At 40.1% G+C, this 24,793-nt stretch overlaps 1 protein-coding gene across 1 annotated transcript in view; it reads left to right on the top strand.

The window, feature by feature from the left end:
- The window catches only part of LOC137240047 (uncharacterized), a 267,048-nt gene that overhangs the window by 26,545 nt on the left and 215,710 nt on the right, over positions 1–24,793 (top strand). The window contains exon 4 of the mRNA XM_067765949.1: positions 16,220–17,717. Within this exon, the coding sequence (XP_067622050.1) occupies positions 16,220–17,717 (1,498 nt within the window). The remainder of the gene's footprint in view (positions 1–16,219; positions 17,718–24,793) is intronic.

The raw sequence follows: 24,793 nt of genomic DNA, 5'->3' as shown, positions 1-24,793 counted from the left end.
GGTGTGACGGTAGCGTGTTCCTGGGTTCACGCCCCGGGCAAAGCAACATCAAAATTTTAGAAACAAGGTTTTTCAACTAGAAGAACATTTTTCTTACCGGTGTCGCCCCTCGGCACTGTTTGGCAAGCACTTAGCATTTTTTCTTTATAAAAAATTCCATCTTTTGCTGAATATGCTATGATTCTCGAGTTGTGCCACTTTTTCGAAATAACTCGTGAGATGTTAGAACATGAGCTCTAATGGTACTCAAGCCCAAATGTTTGCCATTTCGAATTAACGCAAATAACTGACAGGTTAACTAGAGTTTAACCCTGCCAGATCGGCCGCTTAGCTCAGCTTAAACTTCAGTTAAAGTAGACTGAAAAACTGCAGAATAAGTTTAAGCTTAGTTTAACTGACAAACTGAGTTTAACTTGTACTGAAAAACCGGCCTAAGAAATCGACCACCGTGTATCCTTCCATATGCCCAAAGTAGTTGGGGTTATGCTGGATTTACATAGAACTCTTGCTGAGTTGCTTCGCTGCTTATCTCAAGTTTCTCGCTTTATATTTCAAAAATTTTTAGTACAAGATATATACATACATATATTGGCGGCCATATATTGAACTCATGTGTCAAGCTAAGCAACTTCACAAAGCCTTCCATGTAAATCGGGCATTACTTTTGGTGCTGTCACAGCGCCAAATCTAGGCAGCGCGGCAAGACTTCTACAAGCTACAGGCCTGCCAAAATACTGCTCTCAGAATCGCCACGGGCTGTCTTCTTATGTCCCCAGAACACCAGCTACATAATGAGGCGAGAATACTTCCCATCAGGGAGAGAAATGAGATGCTAACCAAACAGTTCCTGTTGAATACCCAGAAACCTGGGCATCCCAACAGTCATCTGATTGATGAGCCAACACCGCCTAGGGGCTTAAGGAGTCATCTCCGTAAGCATTTCGAGGAAATACGGCACCTGATAACTCAGCCGTATGAAGCAAAAAAAAAACACAAGCAGATCCTTGGTGAACTCCACAAACAGGCAGGAATTGCCCGGTGAATCCTGTACTCAAAGAACAGTACCCAAAGCTTGCGGAAGAGGAACCCATACTCCCCAGGGAAACGCGAGTCATTCTAGCTCAACCTCGTTCTGGATACTGTAACAGAATTAACCCCGACATACAAAATGTATGCGCCGCTTGCAATGTGTCCCCATATGACACCAACCATCTCTTTAATCGTAATGTGGAACCAACGCCTCTAACACCCCTTTCATTATGGTCTGTAAGGATAAAATCCCCCAAATTAGCTTTTATTCTTTCATCTGGCAACGTCGCATTAGTGTCGTTCACAATGACGTATTTAATTGTGAATAACGTAAAACAAAAAGAATAAAACATTGTAATATATTATCAGCCCTTGAAATATAGCATGTAAAAGAGAGTCCGATATATGTGGGGTGAAACATGAAAATGACGAGCGGCAAGAGTGACCTCGGCACTTTCATGTTTCACCGCAATCAATTAATTTCGGCAACTCAACAAAAACGCAACACATAAGTGCGAAAACTAAAACTAATTTGTGAAACTAAAATATTTAAGTTTAAACTAAGAATTTGTGTAAAACAACAAATAAACATTTATTTAAAAATTTCCATTAAACATAAGTACATAAAGAAAAGTACACGAACTAAAAGATACATGTGTTTTATGATTGAGTGCGGAGATGCTTGCGCGTGCGAGCACATATTTGATACCTTACAAAGGTGCCCAGGAGTGGGTGTGTGGGCACCAGTAGCAGATTTTTGCTCGAAGGTTCCAACGGAACCTTATATGGCGACCGTGACGGCTGGAGCCCGGTCATTTTTGCATTTTGGGGCCAGTGGAAAATTTTTTATGCAACGGGATATAAACCCACGCCACTATCCAACTCTATATAATCGCCATTTTTTTACCACCACCACCACCAACTTTAACAGTAGCAGCAACAACACCAGCAGCGATTCAGGTCTGCCAGCGCAGCAGCAGCAGTAACGGAAACTAGCAGCAGCGACAATTAAGTATATATATGTATGTATTTAAAATTATTATTGCTTACGGGTCTTTTTCTTCAAACATATATACTTATATAAAACATTTTAATTACAATTAAATGCAATGCATTCGCTTTTCATATAATTAACTTGGATTGTTTCAGTGGCATACAAATTTTGGATTTTGATATTAGGGTGGTTTTCGATAAAACCAATTAATTTTTTTTTTTGATACATACGGTGGTTTTCGATAAAACCAATTAATTTTTTTTTGATACATACGGTGGTTTTCGATAAAACCAATTAATTTTTTTTTGATACATACGGTGGGTTTCGATAAAACCAATTAATTTTTTTTTTTTGATACATACGGTGGTTTTCGATAAAACCAATTAATTTTTTTTGATACATACGGTGGTTTTCGAAAAAACCAATTAATTTTTTTTTGATACATACAGTGGGTTCCGTTAAAAACCAATTAAGATTTTTTTATTACATGCGGTGGTTCCGTGAAAAACCAATTCAATTTTTAATACATGCGGTGGTTCCGTGAAAACCCAAATTGAGATTTTTTTTTGAATAAAGCGGTGCGTCCGTGAGTACATTTTAAGACTTTTACCAATTAGTACTTACATACTCAAGCTACGAAAGTTTAGCTTCATTTTCGACCGAAAAAGTCACAAACCAGGAAAATAGATTCTCTTTATCAACAGATTTTCCAGGCTTCGAAAATTCTTCCATTAAAAATTCAACTTCTAATTTAGTTTCAAATCTCAACGATTCAAATAGTGAAATTTTAACTTCTACTCTAAAATCAGATCCTAACGATCCAAATAGTACAAACGTGGCCTCATCTTCTTCTAATTCAGCTCCAGATCTTAACGATTAAATCATGGCAACACCAGAGGATAGAAGAATTTGTATTAACATATGTGCTAATTCTATTAGAGAAAACTACAGTGGTGATCCACTAGCACTTGATTCTTTTATAGACAAAATTGCATTACTTGAACAATTCGCTACTGCAGATTTAACCGATACTTTTATAGTATTCTTAAAATCAAAATTAGAGGTTAAAGCTCGTGAAGCAATACCAACACAAGTAGCTACCGTCAACGAAATTAAAATAGCTCTACGTAATAGGATCAAACCAGACTAACGGAAACAATTATACAGATTTTGCCAAAAAAGTTGAAGATTTAGCTGACTCACTTGAGCGGTCTCTTATTATTGAAGGGATCACTCAAACGAAAGCTCATGAAATGGCAGTCGAACAAACTGTTAACGTGTGTCGTCTAAATGCAAAATCAAATTTAGTAAAAACCATTCTAGCCTCAACAGCATTCACTGATCCGAAAGACGTGGTAGCAAAATTAATCGTAGAACAAAAAAATGAAGTAACTGAGCGTCAGGTTTTAGCTTTTCGATCACGTGGTAACAGTACATTTAGAAATTCACGTGGTAGTTATCGAGGTTTTTACCCAAACCGCGGCTATACTGGTTATAGAAATAATAACAGTTCATTTTCATACAATAGTAACTATAACGGTAATAGTAATCAAAGATATAGGAATTATAACGGAAATAGATATCAGAATAATCACAATAATAATACGCGTCCAAATACCAATCCTAATCCAAACAATAGTAACAATAGAAACAACAATTCGAGATCCTCAAACAGTAGAGGTCGAAACGCAAACGTTCGCGCTTTAAACGCCAGCGCCCCTCAGGAGCGAACACTGAGGGAGGACGAACTAAGCCAGTAAGCGAACTTCCCTCACCAATAGGCATCTATTGTTTAAATTTAAATTACTCTGATTTTATAGAATTACAACTAAACGAGTCACAAAAATTTTGTTCTTTCCTAGTAGACACTCAAGCCGACATTTCCTTAATAAAAATATCATGTCTAGACAGAAATATTTCCTTAAATACGAACGACATTACTAACATTACCGGTGTCACTTCTAATTCAGTTTCCACTTTACGTAAAATTACAGCAAATTTATATTTTTCAAACTTTTCTATTAAACATGCTTTACACGTAGTAAATGAAGACTTTAATATTCCATCCGATGGCATACTGGGTAAAGATTTTCTGAAAATTAACAAATGCATTATTAATTATGAAAGAAATAGTATTTCCTTTTGGGTAGGTAATGAAAAAGTCGCGATACCAATCCTAAACGGAACAGAAAGCGACAGTTGTATCATTCCTCCAAGATGTGAAATATTCAGACTTTTTGATTTAGGAGATTCACCCGAGCCACTTTTCGTGGACTCGCAGGAAATTGAAAGAGGTGTTTTCACAGCTAGGTGCATTGTTAATTCCAGTAACCCAATAATTAAAGTCATAAATACCACAGATGATATAAAGTATGTGAAAAGAAAAAGTATTCGGACAGAAAAACTTTCAAACTACGATGTTTATACAATTAAAAAGACAGAAACAGAAGACAAACGTACGAAAAAACTAACTTCGATTTTAAAAATCAAATACCTCAACATGCTCATAGTAAATTAATTGACCTTTGCATAGATTATGCCGACATTTTCGCTCTTGACACGGACAAAATGACTTTAAATAACTTTTATGAGCAAAAACTAAGATTGACAGACAACGATCCGGTATATGTTAAAAACTATAGATTGCCATACTCTCAACGCGAAGAAATAAATCGACAAGTAAACAAACTGTTAGACAACGATTTGATTGAACCCAGTTACTACAATTACAATAGTCCTTTGATTGTAGTCCCAAAGAAAGATACCAATGGTCAAAAAGCTTATCGTATGTGCGTATATTTTCGCGTAGTAAACAAAAAACTCATTGCTGATAAATTTCCACTAGCTAGAGTTGACGATATTTTAGATAATCTCGGTAGAGCAAAGTATTTTTCCACATTAGATCTTTTTTCGGGATTTCATCAAATCCCCTTGCATCCCGACTCACGTGACATTACTTCTTTCAGCACTGACCGAGGTGCATTTAGATGGAAAGTGCTTCCATTCGGTTTAAATATAGCACAAAATTCATTCTCACGACAATAGCTTTTTCGGGTATACCACCCAATGTCGCATTTTTGTACGTCGACGATATTATCGTCATAGGTTGTAGTGAAGCACACCATATTAAAAATCTTTCAAAAGTTTTTAATACTTGTAGGTCTTTCAATCTCAAGCTTAACCCAAATAAATGCAACTTTTTACGACCAGAAGTTACATTTTTAGGTCACAAATGTTCAGCCAAAGGTTTGTTGCCAGACGACTCCAAAATAAACACAATTAAAAAGTATACGAAACCGACCGATAAAGACGCGGTACGATGATTCGCCGCGTTTTCAAACTATTACAGACGGTTCATACCTAATTTTGCGTCTCTGGCAACGCCTCTAAATCGATTAAGCAGGAAAAGAGTTGAATTTGTATGGGATGTAGAGTGCGAAAGGGCATTTTTATCTTTGAAAGCAGCATTACTTTCACCAAAATTACTTCAATATCCAGATTTTACTAAACAATTCATTATTACCGTTGATGCTTCCACAACTGGATGTGGCGCTATTTTAAGTCAAGAACAGCAAGGCAGCGATTTACCAATTTGTTTCGCTTCTAAAGCATTTAATAAAGCCGAACAGAAAAAACCCATTATAGAATTAGAGCTTTTAGCTATTTACTTTGCAATCAAGCAATTTTGACCATACGTTTATGGCACCCATTTTATTGTAAAATCCGATCATAGACCTCTAGTATACCTTTCCAATATGAAAGACCCATCTTCAAAACTTTCAAGAATAAGGCTGGAACTAGCAGAATACAACTTTACTATAGTTTATATAAAGCGTAAATCAAACGCTGGCGCTAATGCACTATCGCGCATTACAATGGATGAGATTAAAGAAGCTAACAAACAAATTTTAGCTGTACAGACAAGATCAATGACAAAACAGGCAAACGACAATAACCTTCCTAGGAAAACAGACAAAAACGACGAAAAATAACTTACTCTACACGTTTACGAAAAATTTTCATTTATTTATCCGAAAAAAGTTCCACAGATAAGATCTGAAATTACGTACGATAAAAATAATAAAACAACAAGTTTAAGAATTTTTGCGCATATTAAACATAAAAAACTCGAGTTACTTAGTTTTGAGCTTGTTAACGAAATAATGACTTTAGAGAAATTACTTTCGAGGCTTGAATCAGAAGCCGGCAAACGCAAAATTAAGAAAATTGAATGGCCTAAAAATTGTATTTTCAAACATTATACCATTACAAAGTTCAAAGATATTGGAAAATGAGATTATAAAATCATTAGAAATTATTTTAACAGATCAGTGGAGACAGTAACAGATAGGATACAAAATTAAAGCTAATGAAAATTTACCATAACGATCCCATTTCTGGTGGACATTGCGGAATGAAAAAACTTTACGCAAAACTTCGAACAAAATTTTATTGGAAGAACATGAATCGTGATATATCGAAATATATCAAAAGTTGTAATGATTGTCTTTTAAACAAGGTTAAACCTAAAACGAAAGAAAAACTCGTTCTAACACCAATTCCTTGTAAACCATTTGACTACTAGTTATAGATACAATAGGACCTCTTCCTGAGTCCAAACACGGTAACAAGTTCGCAGTTACCATGATTTGCGACATGACCAAATATCTGGTAACAGTTGCTATACCAGACAAATCAGCAAAAACAGTTGCTTCAGCAATCTTCGAAACATTTATTTTAACCTACGGCGTAATGAACGCTATAAAATCAGATTTAGGTACAGAATTTAAAAATGAATTACTTGAAGAACTAACAAAACTTTTAAATATTAAACATAATTTTTCGACTGCATACCATCACGAAACTGTTGGTACAATTGAACGTAATCATAGAGTTTTTAATGAATACTTACGTGCATATTTAAACAATATTTACTTAAAATACTTTACTTTCCTACATAATACAACAACTAGCACAGTTTTCGACAATCAATTTTCTCCCTTCGAGTTAGTATTTGGTAAAAAGGCAACTTTGCCTCATGAATTACGAAAGGAAAAAATTGATCCACTTTACAATGCCGAAAACTATGCTAAAGAGATTAATTTTAGAATGCAGAAAACACATGAAATGGCGAAAGATTTAATAATTTAAAATAAAATACAAATCAAAACGTTTTATGATAGAACGGCACGACCATTAGCTATTAAAATAGGCGATAAAGTTCTCGTACAAAAAGAACCACGCCACAAACATGAAAATATATACCAGGCTCCTTTTGTTGTAACTAAAATTAACGACCCTAATGTTACTATTTTAGACGAAACAACAAAAACAGAAAAAACTATACACAAAAACAGAATAAATAAAATTGATTAATAACTGTTAGTAATATTACATTCATATATATATAAACAAATTCTTTTTTACAAATAGCCAAGAAGGCAGAACAAAACAAATACCAATTTCAATGTCTAACAAAAAATATTAAAATTTCAAAATTTCAATGTTGATTTTAGCATGTTTTTTTTTTTTTTTTTTTACGAGGAGGAAGCATAGAAAGCCTCATAGTCAGTGTGGGACTTTAACCGCACTAAACCTTCTACCGTCTGAGTACCATTTACCCCCCGGTACTACCATCAAGTATTCCGTCGGGAGGTAGGTTGAGCACTAAGCTCTACGTCTGTCGGGGCCACGTTGATGTACTTAGATAGTGCCGCGGTATGGTTAACGCTGGGACTGACACGCCCTGCTTACTACCTGAATGTGCTTGACGCATACATCTTCTACGAATATTAGCAAGCCTACCTTAAACACTGTGCATATAGTGCTTGTGGCATGCTTGTGCGTTCGACTACTTGTATTGTAGGGTTTTGTTTTTTATATATGTATATATGTGTAAATAAATTATAAAAATTTTTTTTTTTATTATTATTTTTTTTTTTATTTCAATAGGTTTTACCGTTTTTCATTTCATTTTTCCACAATACGTAACGGGGCTTTCCTCGTACTTCCACCGGTTGGAGAGGTCTTCTCTCCAATCCGAGTATAAACTCTGATTACATGTGAGACGTTTACCCTCGTACTCGTTGTTTCTACGGTTGGAGAGGCCTTGTCTCCAATCCGTAGGTTTGTCGTTGCGTGTATGTTGACTGCTTTTGGTCGCACGGTTGAAGAGGCCGTGTCTCCAATCCGTGCTTTATTCCTTCACCTGGGGCAGTATTCGAACGGTCGAAGAGGCCTTGTCTCCAATCCATCGCCTGGTTTGCTATTACATTTCCTACATATATTACGGTATTTTCTTATTTTATCATTCTCACGCCGCTAATTGTACGGAGGCCTTGCATCCAATACGTGCTCAGCTCGATCCCCTCCACCTTAGCAATTTGTTATCCACCCACACAACTCGACTGTTCACTGTTCGCTGCTGCGCCGTAGTCTTGCAAGACTTCGTAGACACTTCATTATTTCCGCTATTACATCGCATGCCGCTGACCATTTTACCTTGCTTTGTAGCATGCATCCAACAATTGTTTCAGGAGTGTAATCCTCTCCAAATATTCTGCACAGTTTGCATCTCGAGCTATAGAACCTAGGACACCCGAAAAATACATGGTAAACATCTTCTACTGTATCGCCGCCGCAGTGATCGCATATGTTGTTAGGCTCGTGATTGAATCGGTGCAAATATTCCTTAAAGCATCCGTGACCACTCAGAAACTGTGTGAGGTAGAAATCCACCTCGCCGTGCTTTCTAGATATCCATATATTAATATCTGGGATACATCGGTGTGTCCAGCGACCATTTGTTGAGGCATTCCACCTGAGCTGCCAGTTCTGCACGCTTCGCTCTCGTGCTCCGTTACGTGAGCTTTGATCCCGATAAATCGTCGCTGCTTCTTTTGCTAATATGTCTATAGGACATATTCCTGCGATGATTAGTGCTGCGTCGTCAGAGACAGTTTTAAAGGCGCTACAGACGGGTAGTGCACACAGGCGGTAAGTCGACTTTACCCCGCGGAAGAATGATTTATACTCCGTGGCCTGATGCCAAACAGGAGCCCCGTAAAGTATTTGGCTTTTTACAACGCCAGCCAGAAGTTGACGCCGTCGTTGCTTTGGTCCTCTTGCATTTATCATTATCCTAGATAATGTTGCTACGGTTTTTGCTACCTTTCCATTGGCATACTCTAAGTGGGATTTGAATAACAACCTCCTGTCTATCACAACCCCCAAGTATTTTATTGCAGGCAGCGTGTCGATGTCATGGCGGCCGATTCTTATAGTGACCTGCTCCACCCTTTTCCTACTTGATATGAGTACAGCCTCTGTTTTTTGTTCCGCCAGCTGCAGTCCATTTTTCGTAAGCCACGATTGAACCATCGCTATGCTTGTATTAGATTTGGCGCATATTTCGCCTAGGTGCTTGGCGGTGATTACCAACGCGATATCGTCCGCGAAGCCGATAATTTTCACCCCATTGGGTACCTTGAGTCGAAATACTCCGTCGTACATAATATTCCAAAGCAGTGGACCGAGCACGGAGCCTTGAGGAACACCGCCTGTGACGTGAAGCTTTTCTACTCCAGCAGCCGTTTCATATTCCAGCACTCTACCTTCGAAGTAGCTGCGTATGATCCTACGCAGGTAAAGGGATATGCCTATCTGCTCCAGCGTGTCTAGAATTTTTGCCCAATTGGCAGTGTTGAAGGCATTTTTTACATCTAAAGTAACGATAAGGCAATATTCCTTAGAGCCTTCGAGCCACCGGGTGCAACTTATGGCTTCTTGGGCCACTTCCTTCGCCATGTTCACAGCTTGGATGGTGGATCTTCCTTTCCTAAACCCAAACTGGTTATCGGAAATACCACCCACATCTTCAATTTCTTTTTCGAGTCGATTATAGAGGACTCAATGGGCTTTCTAGTCATTGACGCATCGCATGCTGCTCTAATATCCGCCATTAATTTATTCGCCATGTCGTTAGCACTTCCTCGAGGTTGATGTCCACCACAATCGCTGAGTGATCGCTTTGGGTATAGCAATCACTGATTTTCCACTCAGCCAACCTGTAGAGATTGGCGCTGACAAACGTTATGTCGATTACGGAGCCGAACCCATTTCTTAAGAAGGTGTTTTGCCCACCCACGTTAAGGAGCGCTACATCAAGGCATGCGAATGCTTCGAGCAGAGCCCTCCCTTTGGGAGATGTTCTCTGTGAGCCCCACTCTATAGCCCATGCATTAAAGTCTCCCGCGATGACAAAACGCTCCCGCAACGTCGCATCCATGGCTATTTTCCCGACGATTTCTTCGAACGCGTCCAACGGCGTACTAGGTAGTATATAGCAACTGTAAACGTAAATGCCATCAATCTTACCGCATACGAATCCTCGTTCCTTAAGTATTAATTCCGCATATAAGGGATTATGTTTGCAGGACCAAATAGCAGTCTTGCTCAATTCGTCTTGTATCCAATTCGCAGTCTTCGCTCTGTAGGGCTCACTAAGAAGTGCAAGTCAATCTTCAACTCCAAAACTGTTTGTGCCAGAAGGTCCTGGGCTGCTTCACAATGGTTAAGATTAAGTTGCAATAATCTCATAAAGGTCTTTGTTTCTGGACCGCTTCTTTATATACGGGGCACTTATAGCCACCAGTGTGATGGTCTGTGCCGCTGAGCCCTCTTCTAGCGCACAATAAGCACTTAAGCGCGTTAGTGCATGATTTCACCGCGTGCCCTTGGCCCCCGCACTTAAAGCAAACGCCTTTGAGATTGGATTCGGTTCCGCAGTTTCTTGCTATGTGTCCGAACTCGAGACAGTTAAAGCATCGTTTCGGCTGAACTTTTGCTCGGACTCGGCATATGACCCATCCGATTCGGACTTTACCACTTCTCGTAAGTTCCCGAACTAACTCGGTGGGTAAAGACATAGTCGCAGTCTGCGTGTTTAAACAAATTCCATGGTGGAATAACCAGGTGAGGTAAGCCGTCAATTGTCTCGCTCTAAGTTCTTCTTCAAAAAACAAGGAAAGCTAGACGTCGAAAAGCTTCAATCACAAGAGACTGCCAACGATTTCGCAACTCGACTCTCACACCTGCTCTCTGAGAGCACAACTCATCCTGAAGGAATACAGGAGCAGTGGGAGCATATCTCCAAAGCACTTCGTACTGCCGCCGAGGAAAAAATTGGTTACCGGCGGCCACGAAAAAACAACTGGTACGATGAAGAATGCCGCGTTGCAACCGAAAGAAAAGACGCTGCCTACAGGGCTACGTTAAAAGCGAGCGCGACAAGAGGAGTGTGTGAACGCTATCGTGAGTTGAAAAGGGAAGCGAGACGCCTTCTCAGGAAGAAAAAAGCAGAAGCAGAAAGGCGTGAGTGCGAGGAGCTTGAGCTGCTAGCCACCAGGAATAACGCCCGAAAATTTTACCAAAAAATACGGCGACAGACGGAAGGTTTTAAGACCGGGGCAAACTCCTGTAGGAACGAAAACGGCGACCTTGTAACTGATGTCCATAGAGTGCTTAGATTATGGAGGGAATACTTCTCTGCTCTCCTAAATGGAGGCAGCAATTCACCGCGCAGAGATGAAGAACCCGATGCCGCAATCGATGATGATGGAATATATGTCCCCCCGCCCAATTATGACGAAGTTAGAATAGCAATAATAAATAAAAAAATAAATGTAAGGCGCGATAACCTCCGAAGAGATCTAAGGCCGAGCTTCTCTTCCAATTTGCGTCGTGCTCCTCTTGATTTTCCCTACAAATCGGCCGGACGGGACCTACATGTTTTATGCCGACTCCGAACGGCATCTGCAAGGCAGATGAGTTTTCACTGAGAGCTTTTCATGGCAGAAATACACCCGGAGTGCTTGCCAAACACTGCCGAGGGGCGACCCCGCTTAGAAAAATTTTCTTCTAATTGAAAAATCTTATTTCTAAAATTTTGATGTTGCTTTGCCCGGGAGTTGAACCCAGGGCATACGGTGTGATAGGCGGAGCACGCTACCATCACACCACGGTGGCCGCAATAACCAGATTGAAAAACAACAAGGCCGTGGGCGCTGATGGATTGCCTGCAGAGCTATTCAAGTACGGCGGCGAGGAGTTGGTAAGGCGCATGCAGCGGCTTCTTAGCAAAATATGGGCGGACGAGTGCCTGCCCGACGGTTGGAATCTAAGTGTTCTTTGCCAAGTCCACAAGAAGGGGGATACTGCAAAATTCACCAACAATCGTGGAATCAGCCTTCTTAATATCGCATATAAGGTCCTTTCAAGTGTATTGTGCGAAAGATTGAAGCCCACCGTGAACCGGTTGATTGGACCTTATCAGTGCGGCTTCAGACCTGGTAAATCTACCATCGACCAGATTTTCACAATGCGCCAAATCTTGGAAAAAACCCGTGAAAAGAGAATTGACACACATCACCTTTTCGTCAACTTTAGAGCCGCCTTCGACAGCACGAAAAGTTGCTGCCTATATGCCGCTATGTCCGAATTTGGTTTCCCCGCAAAACTTATACGGCTGTGCAAAATGACGTTGAGCAACACCATCAGCTCAGTCAGAATTGGAAAGGACCTCTCCGAGCCGTTCGAAACTAAACGAGGTTTCAGACAGGGTGACCCCCTATCGTGCGATTTCTTTAAATTGGATGCTGCAGAAAATTGTACTAGGTTAACGGCATATGCTGATGACATTGATATCATTGGCATAAACACCCGCGCTGTTAGTTCTGCTTACTCCAAACTGGAAAAAGAAGTGGTAAAGATGGGTTTGATGGTGAATGAGGACAAAACGAAGTACCTGCTGTCATCGAGCAAAGAGTCAGCGCATACGCGCTTTGGCAACCACGCTACTGTTGGCAGCCATAATTTCGAAATAGTAAAAGACTTCGTTTATTTGGGAACCAGCATCAACACTAGCAACAACATCAGCACTGGAATCCAGCGAAGAATCAATCTTGCCAATGAATGCTACTTTGGACTAGGTAGGCAATTGAAAAGTAAAGTCTCTCGGCGAACGAAAATCATACTCTACAAGTAACTTATCGTACCCGTCCTGCTATATGGGGCAGAAGCATGAATCATGACAACAGCAGATGAAGCGGCTTTGGGAGTGTTCGAGAGAAAAGTTCTTCGAAAGATTTATGGACATCTACGCGTTGGCGATGGCGAGTACCGAAGAAGATTTAATGATGAGCTGTACGAGCTATACGCAGACATCAACATAGTCCAGCGAATTAAAACGCAGCGGCTGCGCTGGCTAGGCCATGTTATGCGAATGAATGATGATGCTCCGGCCAAGAAAGTGTTTCTATCGGAACCCGCCTATGGAAGCAGAGGTAGAGGGCGGCCACCACTCCGTTGGAAGGACCAGGTGGAACACGATTTAAACTCCCTTGGTGTGACCAATTGGCGCCGGTTGGCGGAGCGAAGGAGGGACTGGCGCGGCTTGTTGGACGGCCATAACCGTTTAGACGGTTAAGCGCCAATTAAGTAAGTAAGTTCTTCTTTGTTCTGTCATTCGGCTATCTGAAATTTTTCACCAATGTTGTCCCCGAAAAAGTGTTGTTTTTTGCATTTTTCAGGAGTAAAATATGCCACTTTTGGTACTTTTTTCACATAAACTATTAGGTGAATATCGATGGACATTTACTGGTTTTAATTACAGAAATTCAACATTTAGGGTATCTTTGGTGTAGGCTTCCATAAATAAGGTCGTGCTAAACTAATACTTCCATATTTTTGAAATTATCATTATATAAATATGTTTGATTTGTTCCAAAAAAATTCAAAGAGGTCTTTGTTAAAACAAACTATTTGCATTCACGTCATGACGCGTCATATTCAAGCAAAGATCTTCCCCTGTACAGTACTAATGAAGACTTTCGAAAAATGTTTTCCTCATTCCTACAAGAACCCCAAAATTGTCGTATTATACCTTATTTTGAAAAAACTTCGCCTAAACAATGGTATTCTAAATATACAAAACATTGTAACTCACTTTGCTGTTTGGTCCTAAAAATCAGAACACTAAGATGAGAGCAATGTTACACTGAAGGATTGTAATTTAGAATATATGAACCCATCTCGCTTCGGATCAGTATTCTAGGCCGAATGCCGCTGGGCTAGTCTATCCCCTGATATATTTTGGTAAATAATAACTTGGTAACATTAGTATTACATCATGAATTCAACTGTCAAGAATTTTTAGGGATCTTCTGATTAAGTTTGCTATTATATGTTAGAAGAGCATATATTTTAATCCCGACTCTCAACGACAAATCAATAAAACAGATGAACATGTCAATGAATTTTAAGGGACGGAAACATATTTAAGACTCACAATCACTTCCAAGTGTGGCTGCAAAACGTTTCGTCGAACCCGAAACCCACTTAAGTTCCGCCAAAAGCAGAAAAGTTCAACTAAATAACTGTCGTACATATGTACTTTATATTAATAACACATGTTTCTTTTATGTCCGGTTTTTCAATTAAAGTTTCAACTGCAGTTGAAATTGAGATCAGTTAAAGTGGCCAAATTGATTTTTTTATTTTTCGATCCTAAAAGTAATGTTAACTCGCACTGGTCCTTTGTATTCAATTTTGCATTGGCGTTAGGTGGCAGTGAATGCTGAAAAAATCAATTTCTGTAATGGCTTTCGTAGCAAGGTATTTATTTTTCTACTCCTATTTTTTCAAAGCGGCTAAAAATTTTACCCTCTTCTGACCGTCGAAAATACATCACTACCCTTTCAGATAGCGTACATCTTCTGTCTTTTTTTATTTACTTCACCTGGTGACTCCACCATGAACAAATTCTAAAATTCTCACTGTTCTCACATTTTAGTTTTTTATCTTGTTTTTTTTTTTGTTTTCATGACAAAAACAAAAAAAAATTAAAGACATTTTTTGTTACATAAAAATTTTGCAATTTCATGCAGACCAGAATTTTCAGTCGTTAGGGGGTTTTTTAGTTGGCAAGGAATCAAACAGCCAGCCGCATTCCAGACTTTCCAGCTCACGCATTATATTCTAATTTCCCGCATCATGCCACGATCATCTTCTGATGGATTTTCTTCAACAAATTCTTTAGAAATTTATATCTCCGAATAGATCAAGGCCAAGCTTTCCTTCAAATATGGAGTGTTCGTTTATCTACAAATTGGCGGACCTAAATACATGTTTTATGCCCACGCAAAACTTAATCTGCTAAGGCGGACAAACTTTTGGTGCCAAGGCAATGCGGACGGACAATCTATCCCATTTTTGAGGGATGGGCCAGCACACTACTTCTATACCATGGTGACGGGATTTGGCCGTACATCTGATGATCTCAGCCAAACAGCAAATCGCTATATCATCACAATACTCAAGATCAATTAAACTTAGCTCTCAAAACCCAGTACAACAACTTCACTCAGCACCAGTTGATTTTTATTTCAATTGTTATTGTCATTGGATGGACATGTAGAGAATTTCATGATTTTAAATTCGAACCGAGCGAGTTGCTCGAGCAAGACATAGGACGCGAGATATTTGCGAAGTACTGAATTTTGCGACCCCGGGTCTCGAACATCTCAAGACGCGCACATGCGACTTATGATGACTTTTAATACCATTACCATCCAACATTATGTAAAAATAACCGCGTATGCAAGTTTCCAAGTTCTATCTACAATTCCGAGGTCAAACCCTTAAATGGATGGAGTAATTTTAATTTTCTTAATGAATAAATTTTGAATACGAATTTTTGTCAGTCCCATATTATTTAGTTTAAATTTGTTCGGTTTAAGTGTTCGTTATCATATTAATGTGCTTTTGCTTTACACTTACATATGGAAATAAAAACTTCCATATGCGTTTTATATATATGTGAGGGCATACGTGAGTGTTACTACTATTAATTACTTATATGCAATTATTTTTATCTCATTCAAATTTCTCACGTTTTGTACATTTGAGAAAGTTGATCGACTAGAAAGTATTCACAGTCGACAACTGCGACGCAGCAGATAATTGATCAATAGTGTACTGTCGGTTCTCAGTAGGCAATCGCTATAGGAGTTTTAATTTAAGCAAAACTCGCCGAATATCGTGATTGTCAAAAGAACTCGTGTGTTACCATAAATTTCCAGCTTTAGTTTTAAAATATATAAATTTAAATTATATAATAATATATCTTTTGTATAACAGAACCAGTTCCAGTGGATAAAATAATTGAAATCGACTCAAACTCCACAACAAGCTCAGAGGAATACAAAAGAAAAAAAATCAACCCAATACATCAATTCCGTTTATTCTTACGTCAGCAGACTTTAAATAGTAATAGTCATAACAACAAGTGTTCCACTGAAACCACAAGTGATTTTCCAGTGAGCTCCCCATCAAACCCACATGATTGTCCTGGTTCGCCACAGAAAAATAAGCTACCTGCTGACAGCTTTGAACGAAGTCTGGCTTTATTAACAGCACACAATCCCCAAATGACTTTGGAAGAGAAAATTAGCTCTTGGAAATGTGATCAAGATCTTAGTGATGTGGAGGATGTCGGTTGTTTTGATGATGCTTTCAAACAACATGAGGAATTAAAACAAAAAGTTATACATGGTAAAAAAAAATTATGTGAAGACTTGTCCAAAAATCAATATAATTGTTTGGTATTCCATAATAAAGTTCTACCAAGTATTAAAGCTTCAACTTCTTTTAAAGAAAAAAATGATACATTATCAAATTGCAGTTCATTATCGGCCCAACGACGTATGCGGGCGTATGATACATTATCAAATTGCAGTGCATTATCGGCCCAACGGCGTATGCGGGCTGCTGTAGATTTTGAGTGCAAAAAACGACAACAATTGGGGTTATTCAGAGAACATCGTTCAATAACACCGACAATTACATCATCTTCTGAGAAAGTTTACAACTCAGTGACTAAACCAAGCTTAAACGCAACACCACAAAAAAACTTTGAACAAAAGTTTAAAGATTTAGATGTTGATCATTTGCAATCCGAAATTGGGATCCCCCAACTTATGCCATTAGATAATGAAGTACTGGATTTGAAGGGAAGTTGCAAAAATAAAGTTATTAACAAGAACAATCAAAACAATAAAACAAACGCACAATGCCTTATTGAAATGCGTCTTGATTTTGCAATTCACAATAAAAGTCAGCATCTGCATGAGAAAAGGAATCAACTGTTTAAGACTCCTACCGTGCCTCCAGATTCCATTTTGTCTCCTGCACCAATGCTGTTTCCAAACAGTTTAAAGAAAAAATTTACGTTAACTACTAATAAATATAAAAATACAAATGTCGACTGTCAGTTCACTCAACAGGGAGAGTATCACAAACCAATGGAAAAATCATTACGGAAAAGTGAGCAAAACTGCTCTGCACACTACCCTCGCTTCAAAGCTACCACGCCCGCCGCGAATTTCCATCAACAACACGAGTTCTGTAACTATCTAGGGTTGACTGGTATGTCGACCGCCAATGCAGTAGCGAATGCAGTAGCAGAATTAGCCAAATGTAATTTAACAAGGCGGTCTTTACGGGTACACCGTCTAAAGCAGCAAGAAAGAAAAGACAATAACCAAAGGATTACTAAAAATACTGCAAATGATTATGAGTTGGTGCAAACGCCAAACGACTTTACGTTGAACCATGGCAAAAATGCCCAAGATGTAAGGTAAGTACTACTTCATTAAATTAAATTTAGTTGATGAGTAGGGAAACCAAAAAATTTGTTGCAAAAACATTGTTTTAAGTGCATAAAATATGCAACAAAAAAAAAATAAAGATATGCATGAGCACGCGTAATTAAAATCAAAATCATGCCGAAAATATACATATGTACCTTCAAAAAGCTAAATAAACAAATTTTCCTTCAGAAAAAATTTATGCGATTTTATTTATAATGATACAAAAAGCTGGTTAAAATAAAATATTACAAACTTAACTTATCAAATTTGTTAAAGCTGGATGAACTTCAACCAAGTTGAGACTGTCTAAGATTGCTCTTTTCGAAACATTGCTGAAAGCTCCGACAATGCCCAGAAAAACACCTGGTGTTGCAGGGTCTTCTCTATACTCTTAACCACCCTATGCAATGCACTATCGACTGACTTGCCTTTGGTGTAAGCATGTTGTGCTGAATAGAATAATTCCTCGTTCATTTTTGATTTTGTATAAACATCTATTAATCTCTCTAGGGTTTTGAGTAGAAAAGATGTCAAACTAATAGGCCTGTAGTCTTTCGGTATGAAGACTACTCGAGCCTTTCTCCAAGATTGCGGGACGTGGTTCAGCTTTATGCAACCCTCAAAGATTATTCTTAACCATTCTATAATCGTTCCACCGGACATCTGCAGCATAGCAGGGAATATCCCATCTGGCGATTTGAACATAGCAAACGTTTTTATTGCCCAATTTGTCACCAATCCTGGTACCTCTCGCTCCTTATTAGGACTGCAGGCGTGGTTACATAACACTTCCTCATCATCTCCTGATGGGAAGTGTGTGTTAAGTAGTGCCTCAAGAGACTCTTCACTATTATGTGACCATTCCCCGTCGTCCTTTTTTTATCAGTCCCTGGACTGCATCTCCTTTAGATAGGACTTTTCTCAGTCTCGCCGTTTCGCTGCAGCATTCTATGTCGGCACAGAAATTCTTCCATGAAACCCGCTTTGCCCTCTTGATTTCACGTTTTTAGATCCTCAACAGATCTCTGTCTTGGGCCCAGCACTCCTCCATTTCCACAACTTTTGCCAGCTTAAAAATGTTTTTTACCTGCCCTCTAAGAAGACTCAGCTTCTTACCCCACCGTGATGGCTTTGCTTTTTCCTTGAATCTTCTCAGGGGACAAGCTCTGTTGTACGCAGTTGTCAGCACCTTTGATAAGAAGTTGTTTCACTCCTCCAACTCCTCTACGCCGGCAGCCGCTTTAGGCTGCCCCAGTCTTCCTGATACTCATTTCTGAAGTTTTTACCAGTCGGTTGCCCTAAGGTTTCTAAAGGGTTTCTTTCCCCTTCTATACCTCATTAGTGGGATTCTGAAGCAGATATATATATATATGCATGGTCTGAGAATGATGGCCTGTCAAGCACTCTCCATTTAAGCTTGACGTAGGACCAGCGTATGTTGGGACCTCTTGAATCCCAAAGAAGGTCGCCTTAATTTGCTTTACATTCAAACAATTCTGCGTTGCAGAATTTTTATTCAGTATTGCGGTAGTCCACATATACCAATAATTTAAAGCTTGTGTTGGCACAATACGATATCTTATTATTATTTTTATCGACTCAATGCCGATTTTTCCTGCGCTCTTGAGCTCGTGCATACAAATATTCTTGATTGAAAAACTGGAAAAAACGTTTCCTCAAATTAATGAATAGGTTTATACAAAAGTAAAGGTGCATCCACACCAGTAACAAAACGTGTTACAAACAGTTATATAACCAATGTTATGTAAGTTGTTAGAAATTCAACTGATAAATGTTGTATAACACGATGTTGTGTAACTTTTTTCTGTTTTTATAGCAGGTTACATGTTAGCCAGAGGTTGTCGGTAAAGATCAAAGGAATTAGATAACTTGGTTGTTTAACAAGTTGCAATCGTTTTAAAACAATTGTTATACAACTTTGCTATTTCGTTACCGGTGTGGACGTACCTTAAGAAACTCTTACCATTACATTGAAGTTTTCATCATTTTAAAGAACATTTTTTTAGTAAATGTTTTCCTTATTTTAGGGATCTGTCTGTTTAGTGTACTCAATTAGATTGATTTTGCGCCATAGAAACGCTTCCCTTAATCTTGAAAGTAATTTTTTTTAATTAAGATGTTTTTTCCATGGTTGAAGGGATAGTTTTCATAAAAATGGAGAAAACTATGTCAAAAAATTAAAAAAATCAAATTGTCCGTGTTCAATTGTCCGTGGATTTCCAGTCGATTTCTAGATATTTCCATTTCTATATTTTGAACTAAGCATAAGAATCAAAATAACAAATAAAATCGATAACTCGATTTTTAAAGTGATTATCGGGGTACAATCCTGTATCCGTTTCTGTCGCCTGCTGAAGATAGCCGACGGTATGCATCGCCATATTGGACATTCTGTCAAAACACTAATAACAATAACATAAAGTAAAAGTTATATAAAGTATTTCAGTGTCCATTTCCTACATTCGGCCATCCTACAGGTAATTAGTCCTCGAATGATGAAGTTTATATTTTCATATATTCTGCTAACCTTTTTACTTACAATTCTTTTGACTTTCTACTAAAATTTGGAATAAAAAACATTTTTTCAACAAAGTCCTGTAAGACCTTGATTATGAGCGATTTTAATTCATTGAACTTCCATTGCCTATGGCACAACATCTAACTCCTTACAAACGTCTTTAAGTAAAATATAATTTTTAATAATAATCATAACTATTTTAAACTTGGTGCCCCTTTAATAAACACGCCATTTCTTTAACGCTTAATTATTTCAACCACTTCTAACTGATATGAATGGTATTTGTCCTCTATAACTGAAGTTCTCCTACTCATATCCGGATGTAACTGTTGATCATCCGCATATCTTGAGTCACAAACGCAGTATATTTATTCGAATCCAGTGTTGTATAAACTCTTCCTGATTTTAACCTACATATCTACCAAGTCATCCATCAACATCGTTGGAAAATAATCCCTTATAAAAATTACGGTATGAACAAAAACACTAAAGCTTTATACCATGTTTTGGGAAGTAATTCTTAACTTTCCGATATTTAGTAAAAGTAAAAGTGATATTCTTAAGGAAAAAATTTACATAATTGTCTTCAAACCGGAATCACCTGAAATACGAATAGCGCAGGCTATTTACATTGCAATGAATCATCCCTTATTAGATTTTGGATGGAATATATAGAATCGGTGACTTAATGCCTTCGTTCTGGAAGCGGATGAGCACGAAAGGCAACTGAACGCGCTGATAAGGATATTATCAAGACCTCTCTCCTAAACACATTTAAAACTGCCAACAAAAATTTCCACGGAGCTTAGTGATAGTATGAGCATGAAAATCTCTTGAGGAAAAATAATTTGATGGCTCATGGCTAGAAAGAAACCCACTTCTCACCACAAAAAAAACGATGTTGTTGTTGTTGTTGAAGCAATGCTCGCCCCACCTAATAGCCGCGACCGATCACAAATTGTCATCAATATCCTCTAACGGGAGTCCAAGGAAACTTGCCGTTTCAACAGGGTGGACCATAAGGAAAGGGGTGTTAGAGGCGTTGGTTCCACATTACAATTGAAGAGATGGTTGGTGTCATGTGGGGACTCATTGCAAGCGGGGCATACATTTTGTATGTCGGGGTTGATTCTGGATAGGTAAGAGTTTAAGCTGTTACAGTATCCAGAACGAAGTTGAGCAAGAGTGACACGCGTTTCCCTGGGGAGTATGCGTTCCTCTTCCGCAAGTTTTGGATAATTTTCGTTAAGTACTGGATTCACCGGGCAATTCCCGGCATAAAGGTCCGACGCCTGTTTATGGAGTTCACCAAGGACCTGCTTGTGTTTTTCACTTCATACGGCTGGGTTCTCAGGTGCCGTATTTCCTCAAAATGCTAGGCGGTGCTGGTTCATCAATCAGATGTTTGTTGGGATGCCCAGGTTTCTGGGTATTCAACAGGAACTGTTTGGTCAGCATCTCATTTCTCTCCCTGATGGGGAGTATTCTCGCCTCTTATGCAGATGGTGTTCTGGGGACATAAGAAGACAGCCCGTGGCGATTCTGAGAGCAGTATTTTGGCAGGCCTGTAGTTTCTTCCAGTGGGTGATTTTTAGGCTTGGCGACCATATGGGTGACGCGTAGCACGTAATCGGCTGGCTAATTGCTTTGTATGTAGTCATGAGCGTTTCTTTATCTTTTCCCCAAGTACTGCCAGCGAGGGATTTGAGGATTTTGTTACGGCTCTGAATTGTCGGAACAATTGCGGCTACGTGCTCACCAAAATGTAGATCCTGATCAAACGTCACACCCAAGATTTTGGGGTGTCGGACAGTCGGTAGCGTAGTGCCATCGACGTGGATGTTCAAAATGGTCGACATTTGGGGCGTCCATGTTGTAAATAAGGTCGCGGAAGATTTAGTCGGTGATAATGCCAGGTTTCGCGAGGCGAAAAAACTTGAGAGATCAGGGAGGTAGGCGTTTATTTTATTGCATAGCGCATCGATCTTTGGGCCTGGGCCTGTGGCCATTATTGTGCAGTCATCGCCGTAGGAAACGATTGTGACTCCTTCCGGTGGTGAAGGTAGCTTAGATATGTAGAAATTAAACAAAAGTGGGGATAGGACACCACCCTGTGGCACCCCCTGTTTAATTCTCCTTGGTTTTGATGTTTCGTTTCTAAATTGCACCGATGCCTGCCGACCACCCAGATAATTTGCGGTCCACCTTTTAAGACATGGGGGAAGGGTAGACCCTTCCAGGTCCTGCAGTAACGAGCCATGGTTGACCTTATCAAAAGCTTTTGATAGGTCTAGCGCTACGAGTACTGTTCTATGGTGGGGGTATTGATTTAAACCGCAATTTATCTGGGTGCTAATGGCATTTAGCGCGGTGGTAGTGCTATGGAGTTTTCTGAAGCCATACTGATGAGGGGCTAGCTGCAAATTTGCTTGGAAATAAGGGAGCAAAATGGCTTCAAGCGTCTTTGCCACTGGCGATAGGAGAGATATCGAACGATACGACTCACCTATGTTGGCTGGTTTCCCAGGCTTTAGTAGCGGGACCACCTTGGCCATTTTCCATTTCTCAGGTATGACAAAGGTGGAAAGAGACAGATTGAAGGCATGCGCCAAATATTTGAACCCCTCTTTCCCTAGGTTTTTAAGCATTGGCATGGCTATGCCGTCTGGGCCCACTGCTTTGGATGGTTTAGCACGACCAATGGCGTCCTCAACCTCTTTAGCGGTGATGGTGATTGGTGACGCGCTGAATTTGTGTTTATGTGCGCGTCTATTGGCTCTCCGTCTATCTTTGTCGACCGTAGGATGCATTATATATTGTCGGCAGAAAGCGCTCGCGCATTTTTTCGCGTCCGACAGCACTTTGTCGCCAAAGGCGACTGAAACTTTGTCTTTGTGCTTAGTCGGATTCGATAGGGACTTTACGGTGGACCAAAGTTTACCCACACCGGTAGAGAGGTTACAACCTCTTAGGTGCTCCTCCCATTTCGTCCGCTTGTGTTCATGTACAAGCAATCTGATGCGTTGGTTTATATCCCCTATTTGGGGGTCGCCTGGGTCAAGCTGTCTTATAAGGTGACGTTCTCTCGCTAAGTTTGCGGCCTCCGCCGGGAAGTGGCGCCGGATTTCGGGAATTCTCCCGGCGGGAATGAAATGTGCCGAGGCGGATTTAATGACCTTACGGAAGGCACGTTCCCCTTGGCGGGCATCAGTCGGGATAGGGAGGGCAGCTAGGTGGCTGTCTGTAAAGGATTTATATTCTTACCACTTTCCTTTTTTGAAGTTTATGAAAGTGCGTTTTTCAGTGACGATGAAGTCGGCGTTACGCTCAAGCGAAATAAGTATGGGCAGGTGGTCGGATGCCAATGTTACCATCGGCTGCCAGTTGACGCAGTTTACGAGTTCTGCGCTCACGATTGATATATCTGGCAAGCTGTGACAGCTTCCTACCATACCCCCACACGCGTCTCCGTTTATTGTGCAGAACGTCGTTTCTTCTATTTGATCCGCCAACATCTCACCCATACTGTCCGCCCGCAAGTTTGAATGCCATAGATCATGATGGGCATTGAAATCGCCTAAGATAATGCGATTGTTGCCAGTGAGTAAGGCCCTGATATTAGGGTGGTATCCACTGGGGCAACAGGTGGCAGGAGGGATGTAGATGTTGATGATTTCTAGGTTTGCATCGCCTGACCGGACAGATAGGCCTTGATGTTCTAAGACATTGTCCCTGCAGTCGATGCCAAGATCAAATATACAATATTGCACAGAGTGGTGTATGATAAACGCGAGACCGCCTCCATTTCCGCTCTCGCGGTCTTTCCTGTGGACGTTATACCCAGAGCAGGTCTGCAATGCAGATCTTGCTGTGAGTTTAGTCTCTTGAATCGCAGCAATGCGGATGTTGTGCCGCTTCATGAAATCGACTATCTCCGTAATCTTCCCAGTTAGTCCATTACAGTTTAACTGCAGAATTCTGAAGTGCATAAGGGGAGGCGTCGCCACTCTGGTTGTAAGTGACGGGTGACTACGCCTGGGTTGGGGAAGGCCAGGACGCAATTGCTGTTGTGGCCCTAGGACTGGGCGTCCTTGGGCAAGCATTGGGGTACCCCGATGATTTGGGTTTGCGACCTGGCAACATGGCGCGATGAAACCCGTCGGGGGGTTGCCGTCGCGGAGACCAGAACATCTAGGGAAGTGGCACCACCCAAGGCAGGAGCTGCATTGGGCGGATGTCGCAAACATATATATTCTGTGCTGGCAAACGGAGGTAGGGACTAAGAGTCTGTTTCCCTGACCTACACGATTGCTGCTGGAAAAGAGGGGGCGGGGAGACGGGGGCAGGGGCTGTTGCTCAGCATTGCTTCCGACTCTACTACGAAGATTGTAGTTATGAGTGGTAGCAGCTGTTTGAGTTGTTGGCGCCGTGGGGCGCGAGCAGCAGCGGGTACTTGTTGTGGCTTGCTGAGCAGCGGGGCTGCTGGATGGCAGTGGGGGGGGGGGGGGGGGGGGCGCTGAGACG

Source organism: Eurosta solidaginis, chromosome 2 (assembly GCF_040869045.1).
Source record: "Eurosta solidaginis isolate ZX-2024a chromosome 2, ASM4086904v1, whole genome shotgun sequence".
In the NCBI taxonomy this organism is placed as follows: Eukaryota; Metazoa; Arthropoda; class Insecta; order Diptera; family Tephritidae; genus Eurosta; species Eurosta solidaginis.
Note: the sequence above shows the minus strand (reverse complement) of the source record. Positions and strands in the feature narration are given on the sequence as shown.